The sequence below is a fragment of the Aquarana catesbeiana genome, linkage group LG01 (assembly GCF_042186555.1).
Source record: "Aquarana catesbeiana isolate 2022-GZ linkage group LG01, ASM4218655v1, whole genome shotgun sequence".
Taxonomy (NCBI): Eukaryota; Metazoa; Chordata; class Amphibia; order Anura; family Ranidae; genus Aquarana; species Aquarana catesbeiana.
This window is the reverse complement of record NC_133324.1, coordinates 588,186,336-588,205,417: the sequence shown is the minus strand read 5'-3', so window position 1 is coordinate 588,205,417 and position 19,082 is coordinate 588,186,336. Positions and strand designations below refer to the sequence as shown.

The window sequence follows — 19,082 nt, the reverse complement described above, 5'->3', positions numbered from 1 at the left end:
TGCCAAGGGCAACTTGAATGCAGAGTGGACCATTTCAGTAAGGGATTGCACTAGCAATTTCTCTGATTGAGAGGCTGAAAAAGGTTCTTCTATAGTTGATTCTTCTGAAGAGGAATCATTAGATTTCCCCTCTTCCCAGTCCCCTGAGGGTAATTCCTCTTCCTCCGGCCACTCCTGTTCCTTTGACAGGAGGTCCGGAGCGGGGGAGGGAGATCTATCGCTTTTCCTCCCACTCTGGGAAGAGGATGCGATTAAAGCACCTGACCTGGTAAAGGACCTGCAGATCCTGATGGGGATGCCTTTGGAGCCTTTTTTGAGGGGGGTTGAACCCACCTTTTTTATAAGGCATAGTGCAAAGCAACACGGTAAATACAAAGATAAGTGCATCCACTGCTGATCTTAGTCCAGCAATAAATGCTGCTAATAATGTTCAGCCTGATGCTTGAGCAAAAGCATCATCCAGAATCCCTGCATACATCACCCAAAATGCCACCCAAGTTGCTGCTGTGTCTCCTCCTTCAGTTAGATGCTCTCCTGACTGGGCCTCTTAAGGACTGAGCCACCCTGCGCTGCCGAGTAAAGAAGACGTGAACGCTGAACTCACGTACCGGCCTTGCGCTAAACCACGCCCCCTAGTCCCACCCCCTAGGAACGCCTCTGCTATTCAAACTGAGATTCCCGCTCATGTGCGCGTGCATGGTGCCGCTCGGGATCTCGGCAGCGGCGTTGGGGGGGGGGCACACATATGGGCGGTAGTAGGAGGCCCCAAGCCTTGAAGGAGGGAAGACATCCCAACCTTACAGGGAGGGGGCAGACAGCCCTCAGTCCGAGTATGGCCTTGCAGGGGGGATCTGAGCTAAGGGAAGCCGTAGCAATCCCTCTGGCCTTCATCCAAGTGACTGCGATCGTCCTGGGAGAAACAGAGCAAAAAAATCCCTTATTTACAGACACAGCAGTGTACATATAATGATATGGCTATTTGTGGAGAGAATTCTCCCTACGCCATCTAGCGGTGATTTATAGGTATGACAAGAAAAAAATCTTTTTTTTTTTCTTTTGCTCAAAGAAGAATCGTAAGTAAACCAAGTTTCTTAGGACCTTCACTTACCTTATCCCCGCCGCAGGATTCTGCTGTTAACCAGACAGATCCAATTTTCACCCATCATAGCGGGCTGAGACAAAGACCTTCAGGGACCAGGTTCCTTAAAACGGATTTCCACTCTCTTGTACCTGTATAGCACTCTGCCAGAAAGGTTTTTGCCATTTAATAAATAACCAAAGAACTGGGTTCCAGGGTCCAGCCCTCCAAGATAGGCATTACAGGCTGAACCTCGTTTCTTCGGTGACGAGGCCCGGGTACCATCCACTTTGGCCTTTAAATGGCACTTTGAGTGGATCCAGTTTGTTAGCTTGCTTGTCCAGCAAGGATTGCTCCAGTGGAGCTCTTCAAAAAAACATCTATAACCGTGACCAACACCTTAGACACTGGCGAAAAAACTGAGGTGCTCCTAGTGTGGGAGGGGTTATATAGGGAGGCAACTTCCTGTCTTGGGCGTGCCAGTGTCCATCACCTAAAAGGTGGCTATATACCCATATACATTAGTATGGCTCTGTGTCTCATGATGTACGATAAAGAAAGATCCACGGCTATAGTAGTACTTGGAAAGTTAACTTTTTACTTTAAGCAAGAAAAATAATGGTACTGTATGCCAATGTTACTAATCTGACACATGGGAAGTTATTGCTAAGACAAAGGGGTTAAAAGAACGGGGCTGTCATGCTATCAGCCTGCATGCTCTTCCGCCTTTATAGTGCAAAAAAAAAATGGGATTTTTGTACTTACCGTAAAATCCCTTTCTCTTTCACGGACACAGCACTTTAATCTTGACCTTAGGGTTATATCGCCACTTTAGAAGAGGACAAGGCTATAACCCCTCACTCTGCTCCCAGCAGCTCAGTTCGTCAAAAAGCAGTACAAACATAAATAGGAGGGGTGGGCGCTGTGTCCGTCTTCCGAATTTCAGAGAAAGGGATTTTACGGTAAGTACAAAAATCCCATTTTCTCTTTCGTTCATTGACGGACACAGCACTTTAATCTTGACCTTAGGGACGTCCCCAAGCAGTGCCAAAAACGAGGGGTGGGAACAAAGAAAATAAACTCCACCCGCAACAAAAAGAACTCCCCATCAGAGGAGCTGCAACCTCAGATGGCCGCATGCAAAACCTTGCGGCCGAAGCATGCATCCGAAGATGCGCCCACATCGACCTTGTAATTTGGTGAAAGTGTGTACTGACGACCAAGTAGCCGCCTTTCACACCTGTGCAACGGACGCTTGATGCCAGAAAGCCCAGGAAGCACCAATTGCCCTGGTGGAATGCGCCATGACGGGAAAGGGAGGCGCCCGCCCCCTTATGGCATAAGCCTGAACAACAATCTGTCTGATCCACCGAGAAATGGTGGCCGACGTGACCGCCAGGCCCTTCTTCGGTCCAGCCACCGAGACAAACAGAGAGTTCGACCTCCGGAAAGGAGCCGTAGCAGACAGTTACACCTGCAGAGCCTGGACCACATCCAAAGAATGTAAAGCGACCCCCTTGGGATGCGACAGCCGAGGGCATAAGGATGGAAGCATAATGTCCTCATTTAGATGAAAGGCCGAAACCACCTTCTGAAGAAAAGAGGGCTTCGGACGCAGCACCGCCTTAGCCTTGTGGAGGATCAAATAGGGAGACTTGCATGACAAGGCCACCAACTCAGAAACCCGCCTTGCAGATGTAATAGCCACTAGAAAGACTACTTTCTGAGAGCGTCAATAAAGTGATCTCCCTAATGTTTTCAAATGGCGGTTTCTGAAGCACCGAGAGCACCAGATTCAGATCCCACGGGGGCAGCAGCGGGCGTACTGGAGGAGCCACATGCCAAACCCCCTGAACAAACGTACGCACCAATGTGTGAGTCGCCAAGGGCCGCTGAAAAAAGACAGCCAAAGCTGATATCTGCCCCTTAATGGTGCTTAATGCAAGCTTCTGATCCACTCCTCGCTGCAAAAACAGCAGGATCCCAGAAACCGAATATGAACGCGGATGCCACCTCACCTCCTCACACAGGGAGATGTAGGCCTTCCAGGTGCGATGATAAATCTTCCGGGAAGAAGACTTTCACGCTCTTAGCATAGTGGAAATTACCGAAGCCGACAGCCCTCGGTCCCTCAGCACCTGGCTTTCAACAGCCATGCCGTTAAAGCCAGCGACAGTAAAGCAGGGTGGAGAATCGGACCTTGAGACAGATGGTCCTCCTGCACCGGCAGCCGCCAAGGAACATCCGCCACCATTCATACTATATCGGCGTACCAAGGACGTCAAGGGCAGTCTGGGGCAATCCGAATCACTGGAATCCCCTCGGCCTTCACTCTGCGCAGCAGACGAGGGAGGAGCCTGAGAGGGGGAAAGGAAAATTAGCCGATAATACCCCATGGGGCCACCAATGCGTCTGACACGTCTGCCCAGGGATCCTTTGACCTGGCCACAAACCTCTGCACCTTCCGATTGAGCCGAGAGGCCAGGAGAGCCACATCTGGCATGTCCCGCCGTAGGCAAATGAGCTGAAACACTTCCGGATGCAGTGACCATCCCCCCGGTCCAGCAACTGACGACTGAGGTAGTCCGCCTGCTTCTACTCCCAGAATGTACACGGCTGACAGAGCCGGCACACGCCGCTCTGCCCACTGTAGGATGTGGGAGACCTCCAGCGCCGCCGCTGAGCTTCTTGTCCCTCCCTGATGATTGACATACGCCACCACCGTGGCGTTGTCCGACTGGATCCTGACTGGACGACCCTGCAGCCTCTGCGACCATGTGGAGAGGCACCGCCTGATCGCCTGCAGCTCCAGCACATTGATCGGCAGGCAGGATTTTTCATGCGTCCAGCGACCCTGGGCCGACTGGATGCCCCCAAATTCTCCCCCAGCCAGTCAGGTTGGCGTCTGTCATGATCGCCATCCAATGATTTCCTGGACCAAAGGGCCGGGGACCTCAGCCACCAGAGAACCGAAGCCCTGGTTAGCTGGCTCACCCGGATTTGACAATCCAGAGTTGTCAAGACTTGTCCCATTTGGACAGGATCTTTTTCTGCAAGACTCGAGTGTGGAATTGAGCATATGGTACCGCCTCGAAAGTGGCTACCATGAGGCCCAGAACTCGCATGCAAAAATGCAGCGACGACCACCTGCGGGACATCAGTAACCGCACTGCGGATTGGAGAGTCTGCAGCTTGCTTGAAGGAAAAAAGACTCTCGCCTTTGAGGAGTCCAGAATCAACCCCAAGTACTCCAGTTGGCAGCAAGACCGACTTCTGGAGATTCAAAACGCAGCCAAACTCCTGAAGAGTCTGCATGGTGATCCCCCCATCCTCCCATAGTTCTGAGGCAGAAGCTGCTCTCAGGAGGTCGGCCAGGTAACCCAGGATCGTGATCCCTCGTAGTCTCAGTCAGAATCGGAGCCAGCACCTTGGTGAAGACCCTTGGTGTCGGCGCTAAGCCAAAGGGAAGAGATACAAATTGGTAGTGCTCGTCCTCGACCGCAAATCGCAGGAACCTCTGGTGTCTGACGTATATGGGGACATGCAAGTATGCGTCCTTGATGTCCAAAGATGCCAGGAAATCACCCTGATGAAGTGCAGCGACCACGGAAAGAACAGATTCCAACCTTCACAAAACAATTGAGGGCCTTGAGATCCAGGACCGGACAGACTCCTTCCTTCTTCGGGATCACCCCACGCAGTAGTAAGTCCTGATCTGCCCCAAAGAGGGCCTCACGACTAGCTGGAAGGAGATGAAGGTTGGAGGGAAAAAACCTGTCTGGCGGATAAGAAAGAAATTCTATCTTGTAGCCTAACAAAACCAGCTCGCAGACCCACTGGTTGGAAAGAAGAGAAGTCGACCGATCTGCAAACTCCCGAAGGTGACCCCCCCACCCGAGAGTCGGGCGGGGCGAACATTCATGCGGAAGCTGATTTGCTCGCAGGCTTGTTTGGCTTGTGATACCAGGGACGCTTTTGTCCCTCAGCGGGCACCTTGTCAAACTGGGTAACGCTTACCTACCGACACGGGCGGGCGAAAAAGCCGCTGAGTGGAAAAAGAGGGCCCCTGCCTACGGCGTGGCTCCTTACCCTTTCTGGACTGTGGGAGCAAAGTAGTCTTTCCCCCGTAACATTTTTAATAATGTCATCCAGCAAGGTGCCAAACAGCCTCCCACCTTGGAAGGGCAACTCCACCAGTGCTTTCTTAGATGTCTGGTCCGCAGACCAACACTTGAGCCAAATCAGCCGACGCAGCACTACTGCCGATACCTAGGCTCTAGAAAGCAAAGGGGCCGTGTCCAGGGCCGCATCACAAATATACTTAAGGCTGTGCACCAACTGGTCTGCTAGTTCCACACAGACTGGGGAAACCTGCTCCTTCCCCAACTCGCGGTTCAACAACTTAGCCCATTCAGTAAGTGTTTGTGACACCAGAGCCGTGGCCAACACCAGCGCCGACCCCACCACCGTAAACATGCACCGGGCTACCGCCTCGGCCCTTCTGTCGGCAGGGTCCTTGAAAGAGGGGAACCCTGCCACCGGAATCATGGTCACTTTATTTAACCTAGATACCGGGGTGTCAACAACCGGAGGAGATGTCCATTTTTTCAGAAAACTCTCCTCAAAGGTGTAATGCATCGCCATTCACCTCAAGACTGAAAAGGCACGCTGTGGGCATTCCCACTCCTTGTAAATAAACTTATCAAAATAAGTTAGGTAGGGAAACACCTTAGCGGTGCGGACCAGCTTGTGGGACCCAAAAGGGACAGACACATCTGCAGATGCCCCAGCCCTATCCTCTATCTTTAAGGTATCCCGCATCGCCATGATAAGTGCCCCACTAGCGCTCTTTCCTGCGCTGAAATGGATGCAGAGGCTTCCTCCTCACTGTCCAAAGGGTCATGGTCCGCAACCTCTGAAGCGTCAGACCAGGGGCTGCCTGCCACAGCGGGACAGCGGGGCCCGAGTCTGGATCATAGCTTTCCCCAGAAGACGGGGGGAGGGGGCGTTTTTTACCCACCTTGCGCTCGCACATCGTGTCCATCCTGGAAACAAACGATTCCAGGACCGCCGACAGAGCGTCCATGGGCACCGCAAGCACAGGAGAACCGGTTGCTATCACAGGGGTGTCTGAGGAAAAAGCGCCAGCATCCGACGCCATGTCTGACCCACTCTCGCCTGTCACCTAGGACCTAAGGCCAGAGACAAAAAATGCCTACCCTCCTAGCTGCCACAGACTGAGGGGCCCCCTGCAGGACTCACCACCCTAACCAAGGCGTTGTGCTGTGCTGCTGTCCGTTCTCCCCTCTGCCAGCAACCAAACCACGAGTTGTCCTGTGTCAGTTTCGCGCTGTTCCTGGCTTAAACAGCCGCCCAGCGCTAGAGAACCAACAGAAACCGTCCCCCGTGGCTACAAAAAAATGGCCGCCGGCTGCCTCAGATAAAAGTACTCGAAAAGGCCGGGAAAATGGCCGCCGCGCTCCAAGAAAATGGCCGCGACTACAGGAAAATTGCCGCAGGTTCCCGCGGCGACCATTCCCCCGGCATGGCGGCAAACGAAGGTAAAAAACTAAGGTAAGAAGAAAACGAGGGGAATAAATGAGGGGGAAAAAACTACAGCACAACCCCCTGCCAGGCCCAGAGACCGCCCAGAGGATCCCCGGGCCAGGTAAGTGCTTCGCACCCCCTACGCCCCAGCCACGCAGCGCCCCTTTTGTAAGGGGAGGAGGAAAAGAGGCAGGGAGAGAGGAAAGGGAGAGACAGACCCCCTAATTGACCCCCCAGAGAGTGCCCAGCTGCTCCATCCTGCCTAAACAGGTGGAACCATACTTACCCCTCCTGCACGGACTGCTGGACGCACTACATCGACAGACCCATCTCCCGCATAGTACGGAGTGGCTGTCGGCCATGGCAACACTGTGACCCGGACAGCAGTAGCCCGGTCATATGTGTGCCCCAGAGCATGTAGTTTACCGGCCGCCCCGGACCACAATGAGGCTTGTCGCAGCCGACCCAGGGCGGAGCTAAAGTCTGCACGCACTCGATGGCCAGGCTGGGGAGACTACCAGGATCTATATTATCCAGCCTGTCACCCAGCCCGGCTGTTGATTGTAGATCACAGGAAGAAAAAACAAAAACAGCAAAAAATTTTCAAAGACCACTGGTCCCCACAGGGAGCCAGGTCCTTCTAGACAAGGCAGAAAAAAAAAAGAAGAGCTGCTGGGAGCAGAGTGAGGGGTTATAGCCAGTAGGACCGCCCCCTGGGCGGTACTGAGCTTGTTTTCTTGTGTTCTGCCTAGTCCTCTCCTAAAGGTGGCGATATAACCCTAAGGTCAACATTAAAGTGCTGTGTTAGAGGCGCGAGCGCCCGATGCGCGTAGCCGGCAGGCGCCAGCGTCGACGGCCACTCGCGATTGCGTGCATGAGAGCAAGCACAGGGATTTGTAAACGCACAAATCCCTGTTCTGTCAGGGGAGAGGAGACCAATCGTTTGTTCCTACTAAGTAGGAACAATGATAGGTCTCCTCCAGTCAGTAATATCCCCATACAGTTAGAACACAGTGAGGGAACACACATTTAACCCCTTGATCGGCCCCTAGTGTTAACCCCTTCCCTACCAGTGATATTTACACAGTAATCAGTGCATTTTTATAGCACTGATCGCTGTATAAATGTCAATGGTCCCAAAAATGTGTCAAAAGTGTCCGACCTGTCCGCCGCAATGACGCAGTACCGCTAAAAATTGCAGATTGCCCCCATTACTAGTAAAAAGAAAAAAGAAAACAATAAAAATGCCATAAATCTTTCCCATAGTTTGCAGAAGCTATAACTTTTGCGCAAACCAATGAATATACGCTTATTACAATTTTTTTTACCAAAAATATTTAGAAGAATATATATTGGCCTAAACTGATGAAGAAATTTGTTTTTTACATTTTTGGGGATATTTATTATAGCAAAATGTAAAACATTTTTTTTTCAAAATTGTCACTCTTTTTTTGTTTATAGAACAAAAAAATAAAAACCACAGGCATGATCAAATACCACCAAAAGAAAGCTCTATTTGTGGGAAAAAGGACGCAAATTTAATCTGGGTACAGCATTGCATGACCACGCAATTGTCAGTTAAAGCGATGCAGTGCCAAATTGTAAAAAGTGCTCTGGTCAGGAAGGGGGTAAAATCTTCCGGGGCTGAAGTGGTTAAAAGTCCATATGTGATGAATACCAACACCAAAATGTGATGTTCAAAAATAGATTTCTAGTTCTTCACCACGTGTATGGTTGCCGCCTCATCCCTTTAAACCCAAACATATATTCATTACGCAGGTTCTGTGGCTGATTAAGGTGGTAATTAAACTCACTTGGTGCCTTATCTGCATTTAATTAGCCTCAGAACCTGTGTAATTCAAAGGTGTTCAGGTTTAAAGGGATGAGGCAGCAACTCTAACCACGAGTGCTCAATAGATGGGTGGCCACTCACCAGAAAATTATCAGCCCTTTTTACAGGAAGGTCAAACAGCGCCTTTGCAATATCAATTGATTCCACTGACAGCACAATTCCACTCCACTGGCCCCTGGAAATGAAACTAGGATGGGAAAAATGGCTCCACAAGAGACATAGAGGAAGGTCTCAGTGTAGTAATTTTAATAAGTCAAAAAAGTTTGACAACATTCACATCCCTCTTCCCAAGTCCAGCTGTCCTCTCATCTATCGCAGCCCTTCCCCCTAAGTAACGGTACCAGACAGGGTTGCCCTTTGTCACCTTTGCTTTTTATTTTAAGTCTGGAGCCTTTGGCTGAGGCCATTAGGTCTCATCCAGACATCCACGGGGTTTCGCTGCGACAGTGAGATTATATGCTGTCACTCTTTGCCGATGATATCCTGCTAATGCTCACCAATCTCCACATTTCACTACCTTCTCTACACAATACCCTTCTAGTTCTATATCAGGGTTTAAAATGAATTCATCCAAAACAGAAGCCCTACCTATACATGTCCCCCCAGAGCAACTTGCTTCCTTCCAACATAGTTTAAATACCACTGGTGTGCTTATACCCTTAAATATCTGGGCATCCACATCACCCCCTCTTACTCTACTCTCTATCAGGCCAATTTCCCCCCGATGTTCACGGAAATTACCCAACTATTAAATCAGCTAGGTGATTTCCACATTTGAGGCAATATACAATTGTGGCTCGCAAAATCCCCTTTTATCTAATTTAAAAACATTACTTCTCTATAAAATCTCCCTCACTGTTTCTGGAGAAACCCACTACTTTTGAACTCATTTGTGCTAATGGTCCTTATGAACCTCAATTAATTTCGTCTATATACAAAATTCTACATGACGCCTTCCACCCACACATATATGGAAAAATGGTCCCATATTTTATAGCAACCTATCTCTTTAGAGGATTGGGGGAAAATATGGGAATCCACATCTAGAACCTCACGTTGTGTTGTGTAGAAAGAAACAGCATTTAAGATTCTTCTTTTCTGGTACAGGACTCCTGACATCTTGCACGCTCAAAACTTAGAAGCCTCAAGTTTATGCTGGAGATGCCAAGCGTCCACATTCACCCACTTTCAAATATTCTGGGAATGTCCAGTTATTAGTTTGTTTTGGGGTCAGATTCAGGATTTTCTGCAAAACCTACTGAACACCCCCATACCTCTCAAACCTATATATTACCTATTGGGTCTTCCTTTACCAGGTATCCCTAAAGCCTCAGGGAGACTTATGTCCTTTATTTTATTGGCTGCAAAGTGAGTCATACCTAGATGCTGGTTGTCCACATCTCCCCCTACCTTTCCACAATTTTTAGCTACAGTGACAGACATAGGAAAAATGGAACATTTGTCTGCATTGATTGAAGGTTCATTACCTAGGTTCTATAAGATCTGGAAGGCATGAGATGAATCTGATTTTTCTCCGGAACTGATCCAGTCGGTGCCTTAATTAAGAGTCCAGTACAGGGGCGTGGCCTGAAGCTGCATGGCGTAAGAGGTGCAGAGTGAGAGCTCCGGCTGCACGTTATCCTAAAACTAGATCCTGTGGGACTTAATCATCCCTCAAACCAGCACAAACTGCCAGCATCACCCACAGAAGCTGTTGTGCCAATGTCGCCGCCAAAGAAAGCTCAGGGAGCAATTGCCAAACTTGGCAAATATCGTAACGACGGCCAAGTCACAGCGGGGGGAAGATGGCGCTGCATCCAGCTCGGGGGAGGAGGTCCCACCTTCCGCAGACACCACTCGTATACTCAATGCTGTCTCCCTCTGCCAAACGACCCTCACGTCTAGGATTGAGGAAGTTAAGGTCGATATCTCCCTCATCCGCCAGGACATGCACAAACTGCGGGAGAGGGTAACTGATACAGAGCGCAGAGTCGGGCAGGTGGAAGACGACATCCCTCCTCTACAAGTCACCACCGAGCGGCTCCAACATCAGCTAAATGTCGTCCTGAGTAAGCAGGACGACATGGAAAATAGACTCCGCCGCTGTAACCTCAGATTTGTCGGCCTGCCAGAGAGATCGGAGGGATCGGACCCCCCCTCGTTCTTGGAGAACCTGCTGATTACCAGCTTTGGTAGGGAGGCCTTTACTTCCACGTTCGTGGTGGAGCTCGCGCACCGTCTGGCTTCTAGGCCTCCACCTTCCGGTGCCCCCCGCGCACTTTCATCGCTAAGATGCTCAATTATCGGTACCGAGATACTGTCCTGCGCCTTACTCGTGAGAAGGGTAACATCCCATTCGGCAACACGCACATCGCAGTGTTTCCAGACTTCTCCCCCGAGGTCCAGAAAAAAAGGGCGCATTTTTCAGAAGCCAAGCGCCAGCTCCGCCTCCGCAACCACCATCTTGTCTACTCTATGCTGTTCCCGGGATGCTTTCGTGTCATCCGCGATGGCAGAGCTCATTTCTTTGAGGACCCTTCTGCAGTTATCCCCTGGCTGGAGAGACGGGATGCAGAGGTCCTTGCACCATCGTAACTTACCGGGTACAACCGCCCTCAGATGTCCCTCACTGGACTGAGACCCAGAGATCATAATCAACAATACCTTTACTATAAACAGTGAGTAAACCATGGCCGGCTTTCCCCTTATTTCCCCTAGCCGCATCTGCGGCAACCCTGGAGGTGCCTGTACCCCTCTCCCCCGGCTCGTAACAATGTTGCCGTCAAGTTGTCTCTGGTGCTTCATTTAACATGCACTGTCCCTCATAACAGAGCACAGTTTCAGCCACTCTTGAACAATGTATCTGCACCCCCATCTACATCCAGATGCTAGACTATTTTGCACCGTTATGCACTTCTGTTAACTTTTGGTCGCCCCCCTTGATGACTGAGAGTGCACCTGGCCATTCATCCCAAATGCAGTCCGTTGTTTTTTTTTCTCCCCCTGTTCAGAGACTACAGTGCACCTTGCTGTCCTCTCAAGCTATGTTTCCCTGGCCAGCCTCAGCCCCCACAGCCGTGGAGGGCTGCTACAGGCTTGCTATGCCACGCTGGTCCAGAGTTGGTAATGTTTTTACGTTTTTTTTTCTTTTTCTTTTTCTGTTCATAATGTGTCTGACGTGTTCTATTGCACAATTTATGCCGATATGTACTAAAGATGATACCAGTCTGTCCGACTCTCTGCGTAGCCCCCTGTGGGTATGCTGCTGATGCTTTGTCGCTCTCTCTGGCATGCATGCGGGGCCCCGCTGTGAGATGGGCTGTGGAGGATTTGCTCCAACATGTGTATATGTGTATGCCAATTGCACCTTATGTGATTGTGGACTTGTGCTGCCCCCTGCTGAGCCGACTGAATGGCCAAACAATACAATCATTATGATGGCAACCCTTAAATTGGTCACATGGAATGTGAGAGGACTGAGGGCTAACCCTAAAAGGCTTGCTGTCCTTTCCTACCTTAAACAAATGCAAGCGGACATATCTGTTATTGTAGAGACCCATATTACGGGCCAGATGCAGATGTCATTGAAAAAACCCTGGTTGGGCCCGTTACACAAACAACTCCAGAGGAATTGCCATTCTCATTGCTAAGCAGTTCAGTTTAAGCTACACGGCTTGCCGTCGGATCTCCAGGGCAGGTTCCTTTTCTTACATGCTACTGTGGGAGGCCTTGAGGTCCTCCTCCTGGACTTCTACATTCCCCCACCCTTCCAGTTTGTGACTCTCAAGGAGGGAATTGCTTTCATGACTCAACACCCCACAGTGCCAGCCATAAGGCTGGGGGACTTAAACATGGTAGTAGACCTCTAACTTGACAGACTCCACCCGCCCACCACGTCACCTACCCAGCCTACACCGACCAGGTTTGGCAGGTTTCTTCTGGAATTTGCCATGACTGACTCATGGAGACTTAAACATCCTACAACAATTGCCTACTCTTGCTTCACTCCCTCCCAGGATGCTATGTCTCGCATAGACATGATCATGCTATCCCCCACTCTGACTACAGCATGCATTTGAGAGTTCACATTCCTGTGTGCATGTTATAGTCCCTATATGTTGAAATGCCATACTTATCTCTCACTTTATTGTCTGTTTTATAAAAATGTTATCAATAAAAAAAAAAAAAGTTTGACAACAGCAAATGGCGATTACACTCACGTTACAGTGCCGATCCGGGCACCAGGTGTAATCAGCATGTGCAAGCCGGCTAGTCCTTGAAAGATGGCGTGTAGTCCGTGTCTCTTCTCATCCCATTTAGGCTTTGTCCTTAGGAGAGACGCAGACTAAATGCCATCCTTCAAGGACTAGCCGGTTTGCACATGCTGATTACACCTGGTGCCCAGATTGGCACTGTAATGCGTGAGTGTAATCGCCATTTGTTGTTGTCAAACTTTTTTACTTATTGAAATTACTACATTATGAGACATTCCTCTATATCTCTTAAGGAGTCATTTTTCCCATCCTAGTTTCATCTCAAGGGGTCAACTGTGCTGTCAGTGGAATCAACTGATATTCCAGAAGCACTGTTTGACCTTCCTGTAAAAAGGGGTCATAATTTTCTGATGAGTGGCCACCCATCTATTGATCACTCATGGTGAAGAGCTAGAAATCTATTTTTGAGCATCACATTTTGGTATTAGGATTCATCACATATGGACTTTTAAGCTTGCTACATTTTGAATATTTGTTTTTTTTTGGATTCACTGAACATCACTAGCGCCTCATCCTTTAATATATTTTATCAATACTTCCTGCTGACACCACTGATCGTGGAAGAGTGTTGAACATTCTTACTGCCCCGACAGTGAAAAACCCCCTACCCAGCTTAAGGTTACATCACTGGCAGGAGTGCAGCACTGTAATGGAATTAAAGTGTTACTAAACCCACAACAGTAAAATCTGTCTGTATATGCAGCATAGCATGCCTGTTATACTCACTGTGGAACTTAAGGGGTTAATCCTCTGCATTGTGTAAAATGGCTATTTTATCCTGTATGCACAGATCCATCGCAACTGCAATGTCTATCTGTGGAAGGCCAGCTTACACAGGCAGGGTAGCCAACTTGCACATGCTCAGTTGTGTCTTTAATGCTGGAGAGAACATTTACTTGTTCTTACTCTATCAGAGATAGCCAGGTCACATGATATTGGCTTCACACATGTGGGCGTATATACAGGCTGTAGCAGTGGAAATCTCCTCCTACCTGAACTCTCAGCACTGGAGAAATTGTGCAGTTTATCTCTGACTGTGGTATACAGATCAGCCAAAAAGGTATATAGTGGCAATATTTTAATGTAAAAATAAGATTTATAAGCTGTGGGCACTGTGTGTGTGTGTGTGTGTGTGTGTGTGTGTGTGTGTGTGGGGGGGGGGGGGCAGATGAACTATTTTCATATTACTGGGTTTAGTAACACTTTAAAGCTCCGCAGTGCAAATCCCTTTAAATCACACAATTTAAACTTAAAAACATTTACTGATCCCAGGATCTCTATGATCCAAAGCCCATCAGAAACAGCTGCATCAGCATGTGAAATTCCTACTCCTGAAAGTATTTATAAGGGTATATGGTAACTCACGTTGGATGTCTTATGGTCCTACCTTACAGATGTTCCACATGTACAGGGCATGGCTGACTATGTCTGTACTGCATGATGTACACTGTAGACTGGTGCCACCAGTACAGCATTACCACTGCTAGTATGTGCCAGAGCTGATGGCTGGAACCAATGTAATTTAACTGACCTGAAAAAAAAAGAAAAAAAAAAAAAAAAAAAAACGTACCATGCCGGTGTAATATTTGCATGATATAGTTGTATCCAATAGAACGTATCACATCAGCTATTCAGTTTTTAAACCGAATCTATAGCCAAAGCTTCTTAGATTTTGGATAAAGTGGAGAACAATTAGAACCCCTGTGTCTGCTGTGTGGTACTGTCTTTTCTTACTCACTGTTCTGTGAACAAGACAGAAAATAATGGAAATCCCCCAAAAGTAACACAAACAGAAGTAAAATGCTAAAGAAACACTATGAGGTTGATTCACTAAATCTGGAGAGTGCAAAATCTGGTACAGCTCTGCAAAGAAACCAATCAGATTCCAGGTTTTTTTTGTCAAAGCTTAATTTAAAAAGCTGAAGTTAGAAGCTGATTGGCTACCATACACAGCTACACCAGATTCTGCACTCTCCGGTTTTAGTAAATCTCCCCCTATAAGTCTATAGAAAATTTTCAAGACTCATCACAATTTAGCATAAATACATTCTTGGCGTCACTAATTTAAAATCTACAGTCCCTGCTTGGCTCAATGTTTTATCCAGTCTTGGTAGAGTTTAGATAAAACTACAAACATCATTAGCAATATCCTGCAGCATAAGTTTTGTGCGAGATAAATATGGAAAGCTGTTCAGGTTTAGTGAAGGTATCACAACACTAGGATTAATCATGTAATTATAGCAGGCAGATCCTCCAAGCTAATATTTACTTTCAGCAAGTGCAAATTCCATGACCTACTTCATATCTATCAAGTAAAATTCCAGAGTGAAGATTAAAAGGATAAGTGCAGCTTTACACCTTTTTTGGCACCCTTTGTCCTTTAAGAACTTGTGCATGTTTCAGGCCTGTCCATAGAGAGTAATTGCCTATGTTTGCAACATGTACTGAGTTAAAGATATTGAAGGGCATTCTCCTCCATGTACAGGATTTTACCCACTTACTGTCTGGGGCAATTTTGATATTTTTCACACACGTGTTAAAATCTGTTTTTTTTTTTCTCTAGAACCCCCCGACCATTACGTTTTCTAGAAGCAGATGCCCTGGAGAAAAAAATAGTGGTTGTTGCTATATATTTTTTTCATGTTGCACAATATGCATGCAGCACTTTATCAAATGCAAATTTTCAGAAAAAAATACAATTATATAAATTTTAGTGCACACTAAAACAATATAATACCCACTTTTTGGTAAAATATAAAAGATGATGTTGCATTGTGTAAACGGATACCAAACATGTCAAGATTTAAAATTAAGCACGCCTGTGAAATGGAGAAATAAGGTATCTAAAATTACCCATAATGATCACTGTGTGAATAGTTATGCGGTACTATATATGAAAAATGCCCAATGAAACACAAAAATAAATAAAAAATTGATACGGGAACAGCTGCTACCACTAAAAGTGACCTCAAACTACTAAAATAAAAATTTAAGTAAAATGGTAAATGTGCGCTCATTCTATTCACTTCAAATGTCAAAATTCAAAGTAATAAACAATAAAAATGTAAAGTTATCAGTGAAAAAGTTGAAAATAAGTGAATGTGTCCAATAAATATCCACCAATGGGTGCACTGTGCTAAGGAAATTCTTCCAAGGTAAGGCTGTTGGCAAGAAACGTAACAATCTTCAGCAGTTTCAAAAGGCTGGATAGACAATATAAATACGGTAATAGACTGAATATTACTTCTAGATAGAGCGTATAGATACTGGCAGTAGCGTTGTTTACAGTTCAAATAAATAGAAAAGGGGATTAATCCACACTTTCAGGAGAGATGGCCACTCACCTCAAGTTTTTGACCATGATGGTCAAACAGCGCTTGCACATTAAGACATGATAGCCATGGATTGATCTTCTCCAACATATGTGATACTGTTCCCCAGCGTACTCCGGATCTCTGGAACACATATCTTCCTATGGGGGTTTTAATCTGTAACACTTATCTCCCAAGAGAGCGTTTTCCAAAACAAGGGAAAAGAGACAATCACAGCGCAATACTGCTGATAAAACCGTATTTATTAGAGCTAAAAAAATCCAAATGCTCACATTGACCAAACTTGAAAAGCGCGTCAAACAAATAGAAACGAATGGCATCCGGAATCGGAGTCACTGCAACTGACGTCACTGGCACCACCCGAGCAGTTGGATTTTTAGCTCTAATAAATATGGTTTTATCAGTAGTATTGCGCTATGATTGTCTCTTTTCCCTTGTTTTGGAAAATGCTCCCTTGGGAGATAAGTGTTACAGATAAAAAAAGCCCCATAGGAAGATACTTGATCCACAGATACGGACTACGCTGGGGAGCAGTGTCACATATATTGGAGAAGATCCATCCATGGCTATCATGTGTAATTGTGCAAGCGCGGTTTGATCATCATGGTCAAAAACTTGAGGTGAGCAGCCATTTCTCCTGAAAGTGTGGATTAATCCCATTTTCTATTTAATTGAACTGTGAACAAATCTACTGCCAGTATCTATACCCTTTATCTGGAAGGATTATTTACCCGATTACCATATTTATATGGTCTATCCAGCCTTTTGAAATTGCTGAAGATTGTTAAGTTTCCTGCCAACAGCCTTACCTTGGAAGAATTTTCTGAGCACGGTGCACCCATTGGTGGATATTTATGGGACACATTCACTTATTTTCAACTTTTTTAACCAATATGTTTAAATTTTTATTACTTTGAATTTTGACATTTGAAGTGAATAGAATGAGCAAACGGTTTACCCTCTTATTTTAAAATTATACATAGGTGATGCTTTAAAAGGCCTACAGGTTATCAGTTTAGAGTGAAACATGAATTTTGGCACTAGAATTGGCATTGTTCTCATTCTGATGTTCACAGCGATACCTCACGAGTTGTGCAATTATTATTATTATACAGGATTTATATAGGGCCAACAGTTTGTGTAGCGCTTTACAACATGATGGCAGACAGTACAATCACTGCTTACATATATATGCACATTTTCATGTGAGCACGGGGGGACAGGGGTGCTTTAAATTACTTTAAGATTTCATTTAACTTCTTTTTTTTCTTTGATACTTTAAAAAAAAAAAATTCATTCAACTTTATTGCTATCATAAGGGATGAACAGCACCACTTGTAATAGGGCTGGGCAGGGACAGGTACTCTGTATGGTGCGATCAGGGGTCTATTAAACCCATGATCCCTCTTCTGCCCTTCAAAAGCATCTCATCAAACACAGATCTTGTTTGAGCAGATGCTTCCCTGGCTGTACTGGCCATGGAAACAAAGCACTGAAACCAGAAAAAATGAAATCCTCATCAATTCTGGCTTCACTCGTCACAGGGGAGATGGGGGAATAGATGTTCCCCCATCACCTCTGTGGGTAGCTGAGCCGGTGGAATGGGAGCGGCGCTGTTGGCTGCAGGGGAAGTGGGGGTCCCTTCTGAACCCTGTAAAAATTACAGAGTGGCTGTGAAGCTGCTCAGACTTTTACAGGATTATGGATGCAGTCATGATCCTGATACACCCGCTTCCCATCCAGGGCATATATGCAGTATATATACGTACCCTGGATGGGAAGTGCAGCAAGGATGGGGTGGGGGTTAAATAATACCCCAGCCAATGCAAACATTTTTTGTTACAATGAACATAAAGGCTTACATTTACATTTTTTATAGCTAAAGGTTTTTGATGTAAAGGTGTACTTATATTTCACCTGCTTGCAATAAATATAGTTAACACACAAAAGAAGAGACCGCAAAGCCGCCCTAGTGTAACTCAGCTTTAATATGGTAAAGTTAAAAACACTACAATGGTCGAACTCACATTGTGTGAAGATAAATACAGAATAAGGATTCCACTGTGGCCGCACTCCTATAACCACCTCAAGATCCTGCTAGGGGAAGGAGGGCCGTGGACGTTTAACCTAGCTGCCCGGATCATGGCAGCACATTCAAGGCTATCCACCACCACGCTCGATGTGCAGATCCTAATGCACTTGCGTCCGGTCTAGCCGGCGCTGCTCTTCGAGGACAGCCCTTACTGAGGAAGGAGGCCGTGCCTCTGAAACGCGTTGTCATGGCAACTCTGCAACGTCCTCACTCTCTTCCCCTCTGTATCCTGCTTGTGTGGCTTTGTATGTCCTCGAAGAGCAGCACCGGCTGGACCGGACGCAAGTGTATTAGGATCTGCACATTAAGCGTGGTGGTGGTGGTGGATAGCCTCAGATGTGCTGCCAGGATGTGGGCAGGTAAGTTGAACGTCCACGGCTCCCCCTTCCCCTGGCGGGATCTTGAGGTGGTTATAGGACTGCATGTAAAATAAAACCAAAGAATTTCCAAGCTCAACTTACCAACCAGCTTGTGTCCAACCGAATTAACCTGCCTAACAGTATGCGTTAAAAATAGGGGTTTAATTGCACACATTTGCAAATACATGCATAAGCTGCATGCCACGGCAAGGCACCCTGTATTCTGCAGACTCTAACTCTAACTTTGAAGAGTCTCCACAGTGGGAGCACATGTATTCTAATGGATAGATGAAGGGCAGATGACTGGAGGGAACCCACCCCTCCTTAAAGGCGCAGGAGCACACTGAACACCCAGCACATTGCACAATGGCAGCAAAGGTGTCAGTGCGTTGCCTGACCAATATGTCAACAATACAATAAAAAAAAAAAGAGACCCCTTTATTTTGTATTGGGTTATAGGAGTGCAGCCACAGTGGAATCCTTATGCTGTATCTATCTTCACAAAATGTGAGTTTGACCATTGTAGTGGTTTTAACTTTATCATTTTA

General features: G+C 46.8%; 1 protein-coding gene across 3 annotated transcripts in view; it reads right to left on the bottom strand.

Annotated features, from left to right (window-relative positions):
* The window catches only part of PAQR3 (progestin and adipoQ receptor family member 3), a 121,179-nt gene that overhangs the window by 48,692 nt on the left and 53,405 nt on the right, over positions 1–19,082 (bottom strand). For all 3 annotated transcript variants that reach the window (XR_012235863.1, XM_073598015.1, XM_073598006.1), the window contains exon 7: positions 14,139–14,282. Coding sequence is in view for 2 of the 3 variants with exons in the window: in XM_073598015.1 (XP_073454116.1) it covers positions 14,140–14,282 (143 nt within the window). In the remaining variant the exon portion in view is untranslated. The remainder of the gene's footprint in view (positions 1–14,138; positions 14,283–19,082) is intronic.